Source organism: Ananas comosus, linkage group 1, assembly GCF_001540865.1.
Source record: "Ananas comosus cultivar F153 linkage group 1, ASM154086v1, whole genome shotgun sequence".
Classification (NCBI taxonomy): domain Eukaryota; kingdom Viridiplantae; phylum Streptophyta; class Magnoliopsida; order Poales; family Bromeliaceae; genus Ananas; species Ananas comosus.
Window position 1 is genome coordinate 22,893,369 of NC_033621.1, and position 17,891 is coordinate 22,911,259.

The 17,891-nt window shown below is 36.6% G+C and overlaps 2 protein-coding genes across 2 annotated transcripts; both read left to right on the forward strand.

The window, feature by feature from the left end:
• On the forward strand, positions 3,014-13,442 carry LOC109710886 (uridine kinase-like protein 3). The gene is made up of 16 exons (XM_020233682.1): positions 3,014-3,267; positions 4,160-4,327; positions 5,613-5,704; positions 6,861-6,930; positions 7,269-7,384; positions 7,940-8,036; positions 8,749-8,828; positions 9,736-9,930; positions 10,078-10,161; positions 10,236-10,296; positions 11,590-11,650; positions 12,008-12,104; positions 12,180-12,252; positions 12,524-12,606; positions 12,912-13,080; positions 13,186-13,442. The coding sequence occupies exons 2-15, from the start codon at positions 4,174-4,176 to the stop codon at positions 13,059-13,061; spliced, it is 1,413 nt and encodes a 470-aa protein (XP_020089271.1). The 5' UTR covers positions 3,014-3,267; positions 4,160-4,173; the 3' UTR covers positions 13,062-13,080; positions 13,186-13,442.
• Positions 14,431-17,375, forward strand: LOC109710894 (60S ribosomal protein L7a-1). Its single transcript, XM_020233693.1, has 7 exons — positions 14,431-14,541; positions 14,787-14,834; positions 14,968-15,169; positions 15,869-16,038; positions 16,623-16,751; positions 16,863-16,955; positions 17,048-17,375. The coding sequence occupies exons 1-7, from the start codon at positions 14,539-14,541 to the stop codon at positions 17,177-17,179; spliced, it is 777 nt and encodes a 258-aa protein (XP_020089282.1). The 5' UTR covers positions 14,431-14,538; the 3' UTR covers positions 17,180-17,375.

The following is a 17,891-nucleotide window of genomic DNA, read 5'->3' on the forward strand; positions in this document are numbered from 1 at the left end:
ACTAAAATGAAAAAAATGTAAAACCACATTGGGTTTTTTTTTGAAGTTTTCCCAAAATATTTTACATAGATTTTTTTCTGCAATACAATTTTTTTACACTGTTTCGAAAATCCAGACATCTAGCTACCAATTATTAGGTCACTTGTGAAAAAATATTTATGAAAATTTCATTTATCAATTTTTCGCCTATTTGATATAAAAAAACTAGTTTTTTTTTTCAGATTTTATAAAACAATAATTTTTATTTTTTTAAAAAATTATTATTAAAATAAATATTAAATTTTTTATAAAAATATTTTTTAAAAATTACTTTTCTTTTTAACTAAGCGAGCATAAATACTTTTTTGAATGAGATAATTGCATCCACGTCCCCGCAAACATGGTGATCTGCAAATGTATCCCTGCAAAGTTTAACTTTCAGATTTATCCGTACAAAAGTCTTAATGTTTTCAGATATGTTCCTCTGGTTAGAATCCGTTAAAAACTGTTTATTTTTTAACAGTAGATTTGTTAAATGATATTTTTGTCATCACAAATATGTTCCTCTAAAAGCTCCAGTTGGTATATGTTTGTAGAAATGCCCTCTTAATTTTTGCCCTATTCCTCTTTCTCTTCAATTTTCTTTTTAGGCTGTGGGAGCGGTTGGTGACTTCGCGGAGCTTGTCGAAGTTGCGCCCGACGAGGACAAGGCTGAGGCCCGCAGCGGCGAGGTGGAAGGCGAAGGTACGGCCGATGCTGTCGAAAGCGCTCGTGAGGACAGCCCACAAGGGCATGACGATCGGATCATCAACGATGACGACAAAGAAAAAGGGAGAGGAGAAAATGAGGAGGAGGAGAAGAAGAAGAAGAAGGCGGCAGCGGAGGTCGTTATCCGACCGCCGTCGCACTTACCTTGGCTGGAGGTGTCGCCATGGATGGCGAGGTTGGTGCTAATCTCCTACGAGGAGCACCACCCGATCCTCCTTTTCCGCCGCGATCGCCCGCCGCATCTCCTCCCTCGCCAGCTACGACGACGACCACCACTCCGACAAGCAACAAAGGAAGAGGAAGAGAAAAATGGGTAAAATTATAAATTCATCTTATTAATTAATTATGATTAAGTGTTTTAACTGTGGTTAACTAAATTTCATCAACGGATCCTAACGACAGGACTGTATCTGAAAATATTACGACTTTTGTAGGGATAGTATCTGAAAGTTGAACTTTACTAGAATGTATCTGTAATTCACTATATTTGCGGAAATCTGTATGTAATTAACTCTTTGGAATAATCAAACGCACGACTTTTGAAAGGTAAGTGGTCAATTAATTTTATCCAGGTCGCAGTTGCTACCCACAGAATATTAGCCATTTATATTTTGTTTCAAAATAAAATATTGTTTAAATATTTGTCCGTATAAAGTGCCACGTCGGCAATGACTCATACACTGGATTTACGTACCAACCACTCGCAGCTGTGGGACCCACAATACACTTCGTCCCTGAAGTCTCACAGTCCTCACTATTGGACACGTGATTCCGTACTGGAGTTGCTATCGAACCCAATGTATCACTACGTCTCATGCACCGTACCTAATTTTTGATGATCGGTATCGTAGGCTCAAAATTTTAAGGAAAAATTTTAAATATCCATATTGTGGTTTCACTTTTTTTTTTCACTTTAGTACTTGATGATTTAAATTGTATCAAATAATACCTTGTGATTTTGCATTTTTTTATTTTAATATTCTGTGATTTAAAGTGTATCAAGTTAGTACCATGTGTTTCGCACTTTATCACTTTAGTATCCTGTGGTTTAAAGTGTATCAAGTTAGTATTCTGTGGTTTTATTTTTGTATCAAGTTAGTACCCTGCTGTGGTTTAAAAACCACAGAATACTAACTTGATACAAAAATAAAATTACAGGGTACTAACTTGATATAAAAATAAAATCACAGAGTACTAATTTGATACACTTTAAACCATAGGGTACTAAAGTGATAAAGTGAGAAACCATAGGGTACTAACTTGATACACTTTAAATCATAGGGTACTAAAATGAAAAAGTGCGAAATCACAGGAGGGATTTTTGAAGTTTTTCCAAATTTTTAATCCTACAAATACTGCTTAAATAAAGAGATTGTTTATAAGCAATTAGAAATTAAAAATATTTATAATTTTTTTTTATATATTCAACTCATTTAGTACTGAGGAATATCTAATATAGTTAGATTTTAAAAAAATTACAGCAAATGTATATAGGCATATATTATTATATTTGTGACGGGACTGTAGAAATTTTGTTATAATTGAATTGAATATTCATGATCGATCTGCATAATATAATGTTTTTATAAAAATAAATAGAATATTTTTCTATCTTTTATGAAAATAAATAAAGTACTTAACTACTTATAAAAAGCTCAAAGAATTAGTGGTTGGTTTTAATGTTGTGGTCTATTTGATGTAACTGTACACCAGGTGCAGGGAATTTTTCCTCTACTTAAGTAGCAGAGGAATTATGGTTTGCAGAATCTCAGCGAAACTCACGGTGTGTGTTGCATACAACTTTTCTATGCGGACGGATGCATATATACGATAATACGACCCGTCTCGCTTTCAACGTACTGCGTCGGACTCAACAGCGCCGACCCCTCGAGATTCTTTCCACGAGGTGAAAATGTGTGGATACCACCCTCAACTATAGTACACTTTGAAATGGTCCCCTCAGCATTTTTTTTCTTAATAGTTTTAAATTTTATCTTTTCAAATTGAGGGGTTTAGTTAATGAAAGTATGGATTGTATCGAGTTTATTATTAATTAACCAAGAGAATTAGAATATTTGGTAGGTAATAGTTGATAATATTAGTAAATTTAATAAAACTTTCGCGGTGGATAATTTGAATAGTTTAAATTATAAAAGATTCAAATAGGAATTAGAATAGAAGACTCGGAGTACTGATTACAAAATAATATATTCTTGAGGGGGTGTCGATAAATTTTCATCTGTATATAGAGCATCTCCCCTACCCCGCTACTTGATTGTGCGTAGACTATTTCTCTTTTTCTCCGTCGCTCATCTCGTCTCCGGAGAAGAAACCCTCGGGAGCTCTCCCCTGCTTCCGATTAGGGTTTCACCTCCGATCGCCCCATCGATCCGATCGCATCGCGAAGAGTACCCGCTTCTCTCTCTCTCTGTCTTTGTGTCTCAGCTGCCGCCGCCGCAGCCGCAGCCGACATCGCCGGCGCCGGAGGAAGAGGAGGAGGAGATCGGCGTCGCCATACTGGTACCTCCCTAAACCCCCTTGTTCTCTTCATGTTCTAGCTGGGTATGTAAAGGATTCGTGGCGTGGAATGGAGTGAGCCCTCATTTGGATCAGATTAAGTCAAAAAACTGCTCGATTTGGTGATCAATCCCCCGATTGGGGTGTGATTGAATCGAAATTGTGTTTACAGTTGTGGATATTTGAATTAAACACGCACATTGCCTGGGATCCGACGTAGGAGTGAAGGAATTTGGTTTTAATCTGTTTTTGCGGTGGAAATCCGTAGCGTAGGATGGAGTGACTGACTTATAATTGCGTTTACGCTTGTGAAGATTGGAATTGAATCAGGTGCAGGAGTGGTGGAAATTGGTTTCAACCTGTTAGCGCTCTAGAAATATGAGATGCATTTAGGTTTCTGTTGTTGTTGTTGTTGTTTTTCTTTCTCTTTTTTATTTTTAAATTCAGAGTGTTGATAGTCCTCTTGAATTTTCTATATACCTCATTTTTCTTTGTCTAAGTGGTATACAATGTGCACATGGACAGTGTGCTTGTTTAACATTTAATTGTGATGACGATTGTAAGAATTTAAGCTATATGGAATCAATAACAAATGTAGCTTTTATGGAAAATATCAAAAGAACAACTTTTTAGTTTGTGATTCTATATTTCTAGACATTTGGCACCAACATTATCTGGAACAGCATATGTTGTGGTATGCGGCACAACACGGTGATGCAGTACTTCAATTTCTAGGAATGTGGTAAAAGCTGTAAAAGTAATCTGGGTCATGCTTTGCTTGGAACAACAGTGCGAATGACATATATATTTATATAAAATTAGTTGGATAGCTAATCAATTCATTTCTTTACTAGATACTTATTCTTCTCTTTTTTTTAACCTTTTGTTTTCATAGATCAACCACTTTGTATGGGTTCCAAATCGGTTGATGATTTGCTGGAGACTTCTACAGAAGTTCATTTTTCAGGACTTCATTTAGATGGGGCAGAGTCTAAAGATTGTAAGGAGGAGCATCCGACAACTTCAACAACAGAGAATGGCCACAAAGAACCATTTGTAATAGGTTAGTAACCTGTATAAGACAGTTTCCTTTTGTTGTTCTCACTGATGAGTTGTTACTTTTAATTGGTAACTGATTTATGTAATGTAAGTGCTGATCTCCTTTCTTGCTTGAGAAAAGGAGAATTTTGATTTCAAACTTTGTTATTATGGGTAGGAGATATCAAATCACCTCATAGCGAATAATAAATTTGCAGATGGATATGTCACTAATGCTGCTTTTCTGGGAGATTTAATTTGTTTTCGTCCTCATATGGTAGGTGAATTGCATTGTGTTGAAGATATTTCTTGTGTACGTTTTACTAAAGCGAGCTTGGGGCGAGCCTTTGGTAACGCTAACAACAAGTCCACACTTAATGAGGACTTGGAGCTTCCTTGTCCAACTGTAGAACTTATTTCTAATTATCCTTCATAAAAACACTCTGCTTTTTAGCTTTAAGAAAGCCCAATGCGAAGTCCAAGAAAACCTTTTTGAGTGAGACTATCTCAATCTCTTTCTATCCGATGCCAGTCAAAGCACCTGATGCATTTTGAAGCCCAAGTTCAATCTAGGCTGTCTATCTTGTCTGCTTGTAGGTTCTTCTTGTACTGCTTCAAGATTTGATTTAGTTTTCTTTTTGCCATTAACAAAACGTGCAATTCAGATTTTGAAATCAACACTTATAAATGCTTAATGGTTTTGCCAAAAGGAAATGTAGTTGTAATATGATAACTTTCAAATACTAGCATGTTGCTTGGCTTTAATGAAATCTCAAGCATAATGTATTCTATATGATTTTTTTTTACTTTTTCTGGGACAAGGTTTTCTAATGCTTTGACTGGTAACATTTTTTTTCTAACCTTTTCTCATTTTGCTGACTATCTCACATGAAATGGTCAATGTTTGATCCAAGGCTTTAAGTGCCCATCGGCATGGCTCGTATCTACCATGCCGTATCGTGCCAACAAGATATCGGCACGATACAACTCCCGTACCAACGGCATTTCAAAACCCTATATTCTTTAAATTAGTTAGTAATTTTTTCAATAAAGTTCAAAAGATTTGATAAAAATATATAATAAACAGTTAGAATATTTTGTTGCTAAAGAAAATATATATTTCATGCTATTATGTGTTGGCACACATGAATTTTTTGTGACCGGCACGCATCGGCATGGCCCGGTATGCACCATGCCATACCGTGCTGGCAAGTTTCCGGCACAACCACGTGCCACGACACTTAAATCCTTGGTTTGATCGCTTAATTTACGTTTGACTCAGAAGCAACTTATTTTTGTGCTATCTACAGGTGTTGCTGGTGGTGCAGCTTCAGGAAAGGCACCTGTGTGCAATATGATAATTGAGCAGTTGCGTGATCAACGGGTTGTCCTTGTGAATCAGGTAGTTTCAGTCAGCTGCAAATTTTTCTACTTTTGCATCTTTTATTTGATTGGTAACAGAAAGGATCACATATATTTTCTTTCGATATAACTGTTCTATTAAACACTGAGGATGACAGGAAAAATCTGAGTTAGAAATTTAATGGCAGAGGAGTACTTCGTTGCTTTCACGATTGCGTCAGCTAACTGCACTAACAATAGAACTTTTCCTATTGGCTTTATAGGTGCGTTTGGCTGTACTCCAGTCTCCAGCACCTATACTAGAATTTTGATAGTAAGGTAAGGCAACAGCTGGCTGTAATCTTGGCTAAAATCTTTAGTATGGCCTGCCCAACAGCGAGTCTGGTTTTAATCAAGCCTTTAGTGTGTAATACAAGCATTGATATGAACCTGGTGATTCTTCTCAATTTACAACTTTGTTCTGCAAAAATAGTTGTCATGAGTAAGTCATGTTCGTATAGCATTTGTAGTAGTCACTGGACAATCAGTTATAGTGTTATTTTTTGTTTCATTTATGATCGCAAGGGAGATTTTTTTTTTTCCTTTTTCTTTTTTGGTTTCCTTGGGGGGGGGTGGGGGCCAATTGGGGGGGCGTGGTGTGGGTGGCGGAGAGGATACAGGACAGGTGGTCATTAGAATTAAGATGGATCTATGTCTTCACAGTAATAAATAATAAGCTATTCTGTTGAGAGAACAAGCATCTCACATTGGTATGCACCATTGAAGAAATTCTCTAGATGAGAATAAATTCTCTTGAAGAAGGGTAGTAACAATGGTAACCTATATGCTAAAGGGCTCTATTACAATCCCTCTTCTTTTTAAGTTTACCTGTGCAAGAATCACATGCAAAATTTCTAGAGGGTTGAGTTAGGTTGATAGTTGGTCAGAAATATGTGAATTCTTTCTTCGAGCTTTCTTAGTTTTGAGGTGTACTCGGGCTAATTGTTGGGAGAAAGTTATGATGGTGACAAGGATAATTACGGTGATCACGAGTTTCTATCTACAAAGGCTTGTCCAATTAACTAGTGCATATTATTGCCAAAATGTATTTTGATACTGTTTACTTAAATTGTTTCCTTTTGATTAACACGCTAGGACTAATAAAACAACAGTTCATGCAATTTTAACTTGACCTATGTATACACATGATATTGCAGAGATCATTTTACTATGATTTATCAGAAGAGGAATTGGCTCGAGTTCATGAATACAATTTTGATCACCCAGGTATTCTATTTTTCTGGAAAATTAAACCTGTTCACATGATTATAAATCTTTACATTGTCATAATTAGTTATCTAATCATTGCCAATAGAAATGCTAGAGTCATACTCTTATTTCTCCATTTGATACCCTGATTTTTTTTTTTTCTTTGTTCTTCTGTGGCCACAAGATCTAATTGAATGTTTCCTGTGTAAAATAGGGAGAAAAAAAAGAAAAAAAAAAGAAAAAGAACCACATTGAGTAGCTCTTTAGTCAAAAATGTATGCCATCTCATTTATTCTACTTGATTCATGTAATAAGGATTTTGCTCTTTTTATGGGAATATCTCTCTGTAATTTCAGATGCCTTCGATACTGAATACTTGCTTTCGTGTATGGAGAACTTGAAGCATGGGATTGCTGTTGACATCCCTAATTATGATTTCAAAACTCATAAAAGTATATTGCCACCGCGGAAGGTAATCAAGTTGCTAAAGTTGTGGTTCATATTGTTTTATAACACATTGAGATTCTGAGGAACCTGAAGCTTTGAGAGCACTTGCAATGACAGCTATCTTCCTGTTTTTCCTAAGACCAACATGCCTTATATGTAATTGTCAATATGATTGTATGTCCGTATGGTCTCATTAGACACTTCATTTTTCTGTAGTATTCTTTGTGTATACTACATATTCTCACATAGTTAAAATGGAAAGCTTCAAATTTACTTCATTCTGACCTCCTATTTATACTTCCATCTCGAATTTCTATGTAGAAATGCTTAATTGTGTACAATTGAAATTTCTTGATCTGCTAATCTTACTGCTCTGTGAAGTCGTTGGAATCTGATTTGCTGTGTTTTATTGCTATAAGTCATAGGAACACTGGTGTTGTTTCAAGTTTCGACATTTGATGTACTCTTGATTCAACATGGTTTCTATAACTCCTCTAGTTTTTTTATTATTATTATTATTATTATTATTTTTTTCTCTCATGTAAGTGTACCAATTCCCAATTTTCTTGATTCTTTTCAGGTCAACCCTTCAGATGTCATTATTTTGGAAGGGATTTTAGTATTCCATGATCCACGTGTTCGCGAACTAATGAATATGAAGATCTTTGTTGATACAGGTCATATCTCTCATCCTCTTCTATTATGAACATATTATACATTATATACATTTATATCAATCATGTATATCTTAACCATGTATCCTCAATCTCTTGTTCATGTGAATTGGAGAGCTATAGATAACGATCATGTGAACTCTGGAACATTACACAGTATTAACGCATGTTGTGTGCCATGTCATGTAAAAAGTGGTTGCATGTCATGAGTTTGCAACCTTGGCAGTGTTATTGCTATACTTAATGCTTAGTGGTCTTCTGGGGTGCATGATGCGGTGCCTTGACTTTTGGTGAATAAAGCCGAAAGAACTCTCAGCATTTACCTAGTGTATTTTAGCTATTAAACATTTTCTTGTCTGGGGTAATTACAATGAATCTCTAAATCCGTCTAAATAACTGAGATTCCCCTTGGTGCTTTTTACTGCATAAGAGAAATATTTGCTGATCATATTGAAATTCACGTCTTATTATTACTCTTATTTACTGCTGAAGAACTATAATGGATATATTTCTTGTCTCAACTAAATTCTCAATCTTTGTCGTAATTCAGAAAGAAAAATACCTAGCTGTCTAATTAAGAATGTTTATGGATGTGCATGTTACATGCATTCAGGTCATGTATTTTTCTATATTTTTCCTAGACAGTTGCTTCTGTACTATTACTGCTGGGACCTCTGCTGTTAAGTTGTTACTTATAGCCACTTAATATATGCAGATGCTGATGTACGGCTAGCAAGGAGGATTTGGCGTGATACTGCTGAGAGGGGTAGAGATATCAAAACAGTGCTGGATCAGGTTTGATGTAGCAACTTTTCTTTTCTGTAGTAACTTTTTCTTTCTTATCCTTCTTATAATTCACAGTGATGTATATTCGTGGGTCCACTACTAGGTCAGTTTTGATGTAATATTGACATAGAAGAAATCTTCAGAACCTCATGTCTGGATCAGTTAATATTCCAAATTATCAGAGTATATATTTGTACTAGTCGACTATTCTTGGTCCAAGTTGTTACATACAGTTTTTTTTGTTTTTTGGAGGTTTCTACTTTTGTTAACTTAACATTAAGAACTAGGTTATTGGAAGATGATAATGGCAATGCTAAATATTAATTTCTATAAACAACTTATACGTACATTTAAACAATTTAGTTTTTTCTGCTAATTGCAGATTGCAAGACATCACATCTGCTCTTAGGTTCAGAAGTTTTTAAATCTATAGCGCCCCAAAATTTCCCTTGTATTTTCTAATATTGTTTTAGAATAATGAACATGAGTGAAGTTGGATAAGATCACATAGATAAAAATCTGCGGTTTGACTGAGCTTAAGAAGAATAATTATCTTTGGTATCTTGAGGTACATAATGAAGGTAAAGCGATTTCTATCTAGGAGGCATCATCACTTACAAAAATGGAAGTTGGAGGTGGTAGTTAGATAAAATACTTGGCTTGAACTTGAGTTTGGAATAATAAAGAATATTGGATGGTGAATGTAGTGAAAAAAGAGAAGGAAATCTTTTGCTGATTAGCGTATGCCAATTCACAGGAGTGAAAGGCAAATAAACGATTTCTTCAAATTGGCAGAACGAAGGATTTTTTGTAGTTGCCATGGTTATGAACTTATGATTATTTCTTCTTGCCTTTAAATGCATAATTTTCTTTGCATCTTGTTCTTGCGAGTAAATGCTATCCAATTTGTTTGCAGTACTCGAAATTTGTCAAGCCTGCTTTTGAGGACTTCATACTCCCGACAAAGAAGTATGCTGATATTATCATTCCCCGAGGTGGAGACAATCATGTAGCAATTGACTTGATTGTGCAGCATATACACACTAAACTCGGTCAACATGATCTTTGTAAAATATATCCAAATCTGTATGTCTTTCAATCAACTTTTCAGGTACCGAATGTACGAATATTGTACCTGAAATTTTATTCACAGTACATTGCAGATGCTTGAGTACAGGCTAAAATTTTTGCTTTATATCAAGCTCTTTTATAACTTGATATGTTTTGTTGATCTGTGTGTCTTCAAAACTTCTTACAGATACGTGGCATGCATACTCTAATACGCGATGCAAAAACTACAAGGGATGACTTCATATTTTATGCTGATCGCCTGATTCGCTTGGTTAGTATATAAGGTTCCTTTTTAATAAATTTTATTTGATACTTCATCTTATTTTAATGCTTACCTTTTAACAGGTTGTCGAGCATGGTCTAGGCCATCTTCCGTTTAAGGAAAAGCAGGTGATAACTCCAACTGGTAAGTAGGTGCCATACATTATTACAAGACCATGATTGTGTTGGGCATGTGCAAATTGTTTAAAAACATTAGTCGGTCGGTCATTACTTGATTAGCATTCTTGTCTAATTAATGAAATCACATTGGAATATTATCTTATAAATTCTCTCGTTTAACATTTATTTGTCAGTGTCAGTGAAGATTGGTAGTTGTTTTTAAGCCTTCCCACCAGCCCAACTCTCTATAGTCAATTTAACCACTCTAAATTGGATAGAGACCTCATATTGTTAACGTGAGCTTGTTGACAGCTGAAGACAGAAAGGAATTAATTAGTATTAGTTCTACTATTCTCAAAAATCACACTTAATTCTAGATTATAAGTAACTAATCAAAGATCCTAGCAAGACAGTGCTTGTTGTAGAGGAGGTAGATCTTGCCGTGGATCTCAGTAGCATTGGTCAAGTTGGGCGGATGGCATCATCGATTTTGAGGATGGTGGAGGAGCAGAGGCGACTGATGGAGTGGTGGAGGAGATCTGAGACGACGAGGAGAAGAGAGCTACATGGGGGAACAAGTTGAGCTATGCATGGTCAAGGGAGGAGATGAAGCAGGCGACAGCAGGGACAGAGAGGAAAGGGAAGAGGCAATAGAGCGGAGGTTGTCAGAGAGGACATCAAAGCTGAAGCAGTGCTGAAGGAGGTGAATCATGTCCTGGATGGACTTGGTGGAAGGGTCTGATGAGAGGGCTTGGAAAGTGATGGGTTCAGAGATGATGAGCTCAGTGTCGGATCAGTGGTGATGCAAGGGTGGTATTGGAGGTTGTAGCATTGATTGAAAAAGAAAGCATTGATGGGAAAGGAATGCTAGGCAGAGCTATTAGGGGGAAGGGTAACTGAGTTGTGCAGCAAGGTTTTTTTCTGCAATGGTTGTCAGCCGTTGAAACATAAAAGTTGCACCTGAACCTCCCCCCACCCACCCGACAATAAAGAAAATTCTATTATCGACTAGGAAATCCATCGCAAAGTGGACAGAATACCGCAAATAATTTGAACTGTTGCTAAAAATATTCTTTGGTGATGATTGTTGTGATCATGGCTACAGGAGCCATCAGTAGACATCAAATCTCTGTTGTGAATATGCTGTCCCTGCAGTCCTGCTTATTTGTTTTTGCTATAATGTGGTGTGGAATTACTTTCTCAACAATATTGGTTCATTCTGATGCTTGTCTTATCTGTGATGTTATGATGCCAATTTATGCATATTAAATTCTGCTTGGAAGGGTAAATACTTATGTGTATTTACTATGTACTGCAGGATCTGTATACACTGGAGTAGAGTTCTCTAGAAGATTATGCGGCATTTCAGTTATTAGAAGGTAATCATTTCAACCCTTTTTGCAGCGTTATCTGCTATCATGTTGACATATCATAGTAGCAGGGGCTATGCAGGAACACTTCATGTTCAAACTTGACAGTCTCTTTGATGGTAGTCTAATGTATATATATGTATTAATGAAGCTCACTCGTCCTTTAAATTTGCAAACATCTAAGCCTTGAATAAATAGGAAATGAGTTTATTCAACCTGTTATTTGTAACCCTGATCTCTCTCTCTCTCTCTCATATCTATATATGTGTGTGCACACTTCCTTTGTCTCTCTTACTCGCGCTTAATTTTGATCACCAAAATGTATCTTGTGATTTTATGTTGTATCTATTATTAAAATGCTTCCAGTGGTGAGAGCATGGAGAATGCACTGCGGGCTTGTTGTAAAGGCATCAAAATAGGGAAGATCCTTATCCACAGGGAAGAAGGAGATAACGGCCAGCAGGTTCGCAGTTAATCAGCTGTATCTTTGATTTATCCCCATAGGTTAATTTTCTGAGTAATCTCCTCTTTTTTTCAGCTTATCTATCACAATTTGCCAAAAGATATATCAGATAGGCATGTTCTTCTGTTGGATCCAATACTAGGCACAGGTTAGTTCGTTTAATTTTAATCACTCTGGATTTGATTGTGTAAAAAGATTTTCTTTCGTTCCCAATTGCCGCTAGCATTGATTTTCTTCACCTGTCTGTACGAAGTTTAGTGAACTTAATCATTGGCCAATTTAAAACTCTGGAAAATTGTTGTTTTATTGATAAAAAGCCCCATTAACAAGTTAATTGTAGAATGATATCAGGTATGTCCACCTTGCCTAGTTGATTGTCATGCTGATGTGTCCCTTTTTATCCTCTTATCCTGTGCCAGGCAATTCTGCTGTTAAGGCTATATCTTTGCTCCTGTCGAAGGGTGTACAGGAGGCCAATATTATATTCCTTAACCTCATATCTGTAAGTTTGGGTACCCCAAGGACTTCTCCTCTTTCCGAACTCAAATTCTTTCATTTCATCGCCAAGGTTCTGTTTTATAATCTGGTGCATTTGGTATGTGAGGGAGAAATGTTCAAATGTAGGGAGACTAAATTAAATTTTTGTCAGTCCACTGGCGTGTCATGCGAACGAACTTCAAGATTTAAAATACATAAAACATAATAATGCTTTTGAACAAAAGCCTAGACTATCTAAATCGATACACTCCAGCCTTCTCAGTATCTTATGCAGAATTTTGCTGAAATTGCGTATGTTCCCATGATCAGGCTCCTCAGGGAGTACATGTAGTTTGCAAAAGGTTCCCGAGGATTAAGATTGTGACATCTGAGATTGAGTTTGGGCTAAACGAGGATATCCGTGTCATTCCTGGCATGGGCGAGTTTGGAGATAGGTACTTCGGAACAGACGAGGATTAGGCAAAAGACACCGAATTCAGTAAGTTGTTTCTTTAGCATTGCGGGTTATTTCACAAGAACAGTGTAGAACACCATGCATCGGGAAGCCTAACTCTTTTATGTTTTCTTTTTCGTTTTTTTGTAGGAATAGACTTTTTTGTTCTGAGTGACAATTGCGGTTATAGGTAGCACGGTATTTTTCGAGTGATCTCTGTTCCTATTTGAACTCCTTTTTGTTGCCCGTGTCGGTGTGTGCGCTTCATTGTTATCTTTCTAGACGCAAATGTAATATGCCATCCTCATTTACTTACCTGATTAATTCGACTCCAACTATTTGGGGATTACATGATATGTGTTTTATATTTTCATATATTTCCCTAAGAATAGATTGATTGTGCTTCATCTAGGGGTCATCGTATTTTCGCTCTCATGTTATTTGAATGATGTTAGCCTGTTACACACATGCAGTCGCAGAGCCAGGATTCTCATCTAGCACGAGCACTGCAGAAACTACAAAACAGTTATGTAAATTTGTGCAACTTAATTAAAACACAGTTGCTATTATATTTGGTTTTTGAACAAAGTGATGTGAATCACTCCTACATGATGCTGCATCGAAAGATCAAGTCGAAAACTTTCAACAAATAAACCACTCTACAAACGATCTTGTGATCAAACTTAAAAAAGAGTGGAAAGCGGAGGAAGCGCATAGAGAATTAAAAGCAATAAAGCTCTTGTAATTATGCAGTTTATATCGTGATATTCATTTGTTTCGAGATATTGGTAAAAACTTTGGTACTATTTAACAATTTCTTATTTTTGAGGAATTATTGCAATATTGTTATTAAGGAAATAGGTGTAAGTACAATTATCGATATATTCTGAAAAGTTGTGTGCACAAATTTCTTTTGCTATTCTAGGTGCAACTTTTCTTGTTAATTATGCAGTGTATAGAAAAGTAGGTTTAGGTGATATTCTATTTGGCGCCAAATCTAAATAGAATTCTATGGAATAGCAATAATTATATAGTAAAAAAATTCTGACCAAATTCAATATCAATATTACGGAAATTGGATCAGAGTTATTTGTGTTATTAGAAAGTTTGCTAAATCATTCCAAATTAATTGAATTTTTATTAATAACAAACAACTAATTTGTAAAAATTAGAATTTTAATTATTTAGAATTATAGAATTAGTGGCCAACACTATTAACCGGTTTAATTCGACCATCATTCATCCATTCTCAACCCGGACCGGACGGTTCACTTTCTAGGGCTCCCGCAGCGGTTAGACACTCCAATCGGACGGTGAGGCGACTCCGATCAAATCGATCTAAAATTTCGACGGTCGAGATCAGACGAGTCCCCGCCACCTCTCCGACTATATAATCCCTTCCTCCGCAGCTTCGTAACGCTCTCCTTCTTCTTCTTCGACTAGGGTTTCCGCCTCTTCCCACTCGTTCGCCTCCAAAACCCTAACCCCAGCCGAAGCCCCGAAATGGTATGGATCTCTCCTTTGATGATTCGCTTATTACTTCCCCTCTCTGATCTCTAGAACCTTGTTTTCCTCGCAAAATTCGATTTTCTCATAGCATTTTACCGCGAACCCCACTTCCCAGATCTAGGTTTTTTGTGCTTCATCTTCTTCTCATCCACAACAATCCCGTGTATTTTATGCTCTCCCACGTCAAAAATTTCCTAATTTTTTGGCTATTTTACGGATTTATGCGCTGTTTTTTTCTTCAGGCTCCCAAGAAGGGTGTTAAGGTGCCGGCCCCTGCGAAAAAGAAGACGGTATTAATCTTATTTACTCCACCATTTTCCCCCAAAGCCATTTAGGTTATGTGTTATTGATCCAAGTTTTCGTTTTTTGATTTTTGATTTTTGATTTTTGATTTTTGATTTTTTTTTTTTTGGTTCTGTGTAGGAGAAGGTAGTGAATCCGTTGTTCGAGAAGCGGCCGAAGCAGTTCGGGATCGGCGGGGCGTTGCCGCCGAAGAGGGACCTCACCCGATTCGTGAAGTGGCCGAAGGTGGTGAGGATCCAGCGGCAGAGGCGGATTCTGAAGCAGAGGCTCAAGGTTCCCCCGGCTCTGAACCAGTTCACTCGAACCCTCGATAAGAATCTCGGTAACTCTTCTTCTTCTCCTCTTTTAAATTTAATTTTTACTGCTATATCTTTTTTCGTAGAAATGTACAGTGGCTCCCTCAATTGTAGGCTATCCCCTAATGTTTAAGTTACTTCCATAGATGTTCGTATTATGCTGATGGAGTGCTGATGCTTAATGTAATGTATTTAATTTAATTAATGTATATCTTTTTCTGCTACTATTTTACTCGTCAGATGATATCTTTGATCCTGAGGAAATTACGCGGTCTTAAGTAAATGTATACTTCCACTATGTTTATGGCTGTTTGTTGAGATATTGATGCATCTCAAGCAACTTCCTTTCCTTGTAACTAAGGATGTTATCTCAATGGTGTTCTTGAATTAAACATTTAGTAGTCAATTTACTGTACGATTAATTTGGATTGAATCAACTCATCTTCCGGTGTAAGTTGCATGCACTTGATGATCATTTGGTAGCCATCTGAGAGAATTTGATTTCAGGGAAGTGAGGGGTCTCAGAAACAGGAGTTATGCGACTTACGTCACATTTTGTCACTTTGTGTCAAAACGAACAACGGAACTCCCTGCTTCTGCCAAAACCTATTTTCTCTTTTCTCGCTTTACAGCACAAACGAAATGTACCCTGCACATGGGTTGGGGGAAGCTCAGCTAAGTATTCAGTAAAAAAAACTACTAATGTGTGCATGGTTTCGTTGCAGCAACCAACTTGTTTAAGATGCTCTTGAAGTACCGGCCTGAAGATAGAGCTGCTAAGAAGGAGCGGCTTTTGAATAGGGCTCAGGCGGAGGCCCAGGGGAAAACTGTTGAAGCGAAGAAGCCGATTGTGGTGAAGTATGGTCTTAATCATGTGACCTACCTCATTGAGCAGGTAATTTATGATTTTTCTTAAAAAAAATTTGTTACCTTATAATTTATGCCATGGGTATTTTGTTACTGCATTGTTAAGTTTAATACGGTAATTTACTTGTAATCTTGTTTTCTTGCCAATACATGTGAATTCTGTTTTTATACTTCGTGTTTCTGATTATAACACTTCACTGCTTGAGGTAGTTTTCCTAGTTGCTCATTAGAAGTTAGCATTGGAATCGAGATAGCATTGGAATCGAGCATGTGGCATTCACAAGGCTTCTTTAAGCTACCCTGTCGTAGTGGGATCGATAAAATTACGCAATTAAATTCTTATTTGCAGTATTTCGAATGAGATGTGTGGCTATCACTTTCTGTGTGTAATGGGCTGAGCACGTGGCTTCAAACTGTTTATATGGAATCTCACCTTATTCTCACCTTATCTCTCCTTATAAGCATCTCTTTCCTAGTCACTTTTAACCTGTTTGTGATCACTCTCTTATATTCCTTTAATTAGGAAAAACTGGGCCCATTTTCTTATTCGATTTAATATCTTTCACGTTATAATTTGTGGTTATATAACTTTATTTTTTTGTTTTTCCGCAGAAAAAGGCTCAGCTAGTGGTGATTGCTCATGATGTCGACCCTATCGAACTAGTGGTTTGGCTTCCTGCCTTGTGCAGAAAGATGGAAATTCCCTACTGCATCGTGAAAGGGAAAGCGCGACTTGGAGCTGTGCGTATACATCTGTTCTCTCTTAGCACTTTTTTTTTTTCCTCTTTCTTCCTCTCTCTAAATTATGGAGTGGTGCTGATGCGTATATTGTTCGACGTGCATTTTTCTTAGATCGTGCACAAAAAGACCGCCGCCGTCCTCTGCTTGACGACTGTGAAGAACGAGGACAAACTCGAGTTCAGCAAGATTTTGGAAGCCATTAAGGTGAGGAAAACAAGTGATACCGTGTTCATACTCTTTTAACTTGTTTTTGTTTTCCCGCATTGAGTTAACTAATGGTAACCATTTATATTTAGGCCAACTTCAACGACAAGTTCGACGAGATCAGGAAGAAATGGGGTGGCGGCATAATGGGCTCCAAATCTCAGGCGAAAACCAAGGCTAGGGAAAAGCTCCTCGCCAAGGAAGCCGCTCAGAGGATGACCTAGATTATCTCTTTGATATATTTTCTTTTTCTCGTGGAACGCTTTTGTTTCTGTAATTTATGAAATGAACTTAATTTGCGATTCTCGCCGTATTTGCATCCGGGTTTGGAGACAGTATATCATGTTCTCTGCAGTATTTAGTGACTTCTTAGTGAATTTTGCTCTCTATGAGGACAATTTATCTTGCATTTTGGTTTAACTGATTCCGTTTTCGAAATTTACGCAATCTGAAGCTGAAGAGATTGATAGCCGTGAAGAATTATTTGTGTAAAGTTGAAAATTGAACAAAGTCCAAAAAGTGACAAATTACTTGTTTGCAAATTGCTATATTTACTTTTTGAGAGTTTTGATGCCAAAATTGTTAGTTTGAGGTGATTTTGGTCCTCTTGGACATTTTAGTTGATGACCTCTTTTTACCACAAAATTTAACAATTTTAGCCTGAGGTTTACATGATAGTATAAAATGACATGAAAATGGAATAAACAGGTTAGAGATGAAATTAGTCAGTAAAGATAATTGCTATAAAGTTCTTTTTAAAGAATATAATAGTTATTTTAATAAAAAATTAATTTAAAATGACCAATAAAGTCAGAGTGAGAGAGAGAGAGAGATATTTTCAAGTTTTTTGGTGTGTTAATCAAACCAACTAGAACTTTGAGCAATATAAATGCATAGACTCACTATAGTTAATTTTGTTTATAAAATTGTGAGATT

What these genes read in the sequence shown, in the direction of transcription:
- LOC109710886 (XM_020233682.1), top strand. Translation starts at nt 4,174, where the DNA reads ATGGGTTCCAAATCGGTTGATGATTTGCTGGAGACTTCTACAGAAGTT. An exon ending in TCAAAACAGTGCTGGATCAG is followed by an intron (nt 8,829 to 9,735) that starts GTTTGATGTAGC and finishes ATTTGTTTGCAG; the next exon opens with TACTCGAAATTTGTCAAGCC. An exon ending in AAGGAGATAACGGCCAGCAG is followed by an intron (nt 12,105 to 12,179) that starts GTTCGCAGTTAA and finishes TCTTTTTTTCAG; the next exon opens with CTTATCTATCACAATTTGCC.
- LOC109710894 (XM_020233693.1), top strand. An exon ending in CCCCTGCGAAAAAGAAGACG is followed by an intron (nt 14,835 to 14,967) that starts GTATTAATCTTA and finishes GGTTCTGTGTAG; the next exon opens with GAGAAGGTAGTGAATCCGTT. An exon ending in GGAAAGCGCGACTTGGAGCT is followed by an intron (nt 16,752 to 16,862) that starts GTGCGTATACAT and finishes CATTTTTCTTAG; the next exon opens with ATCGTGCACAAAAAGACCGC.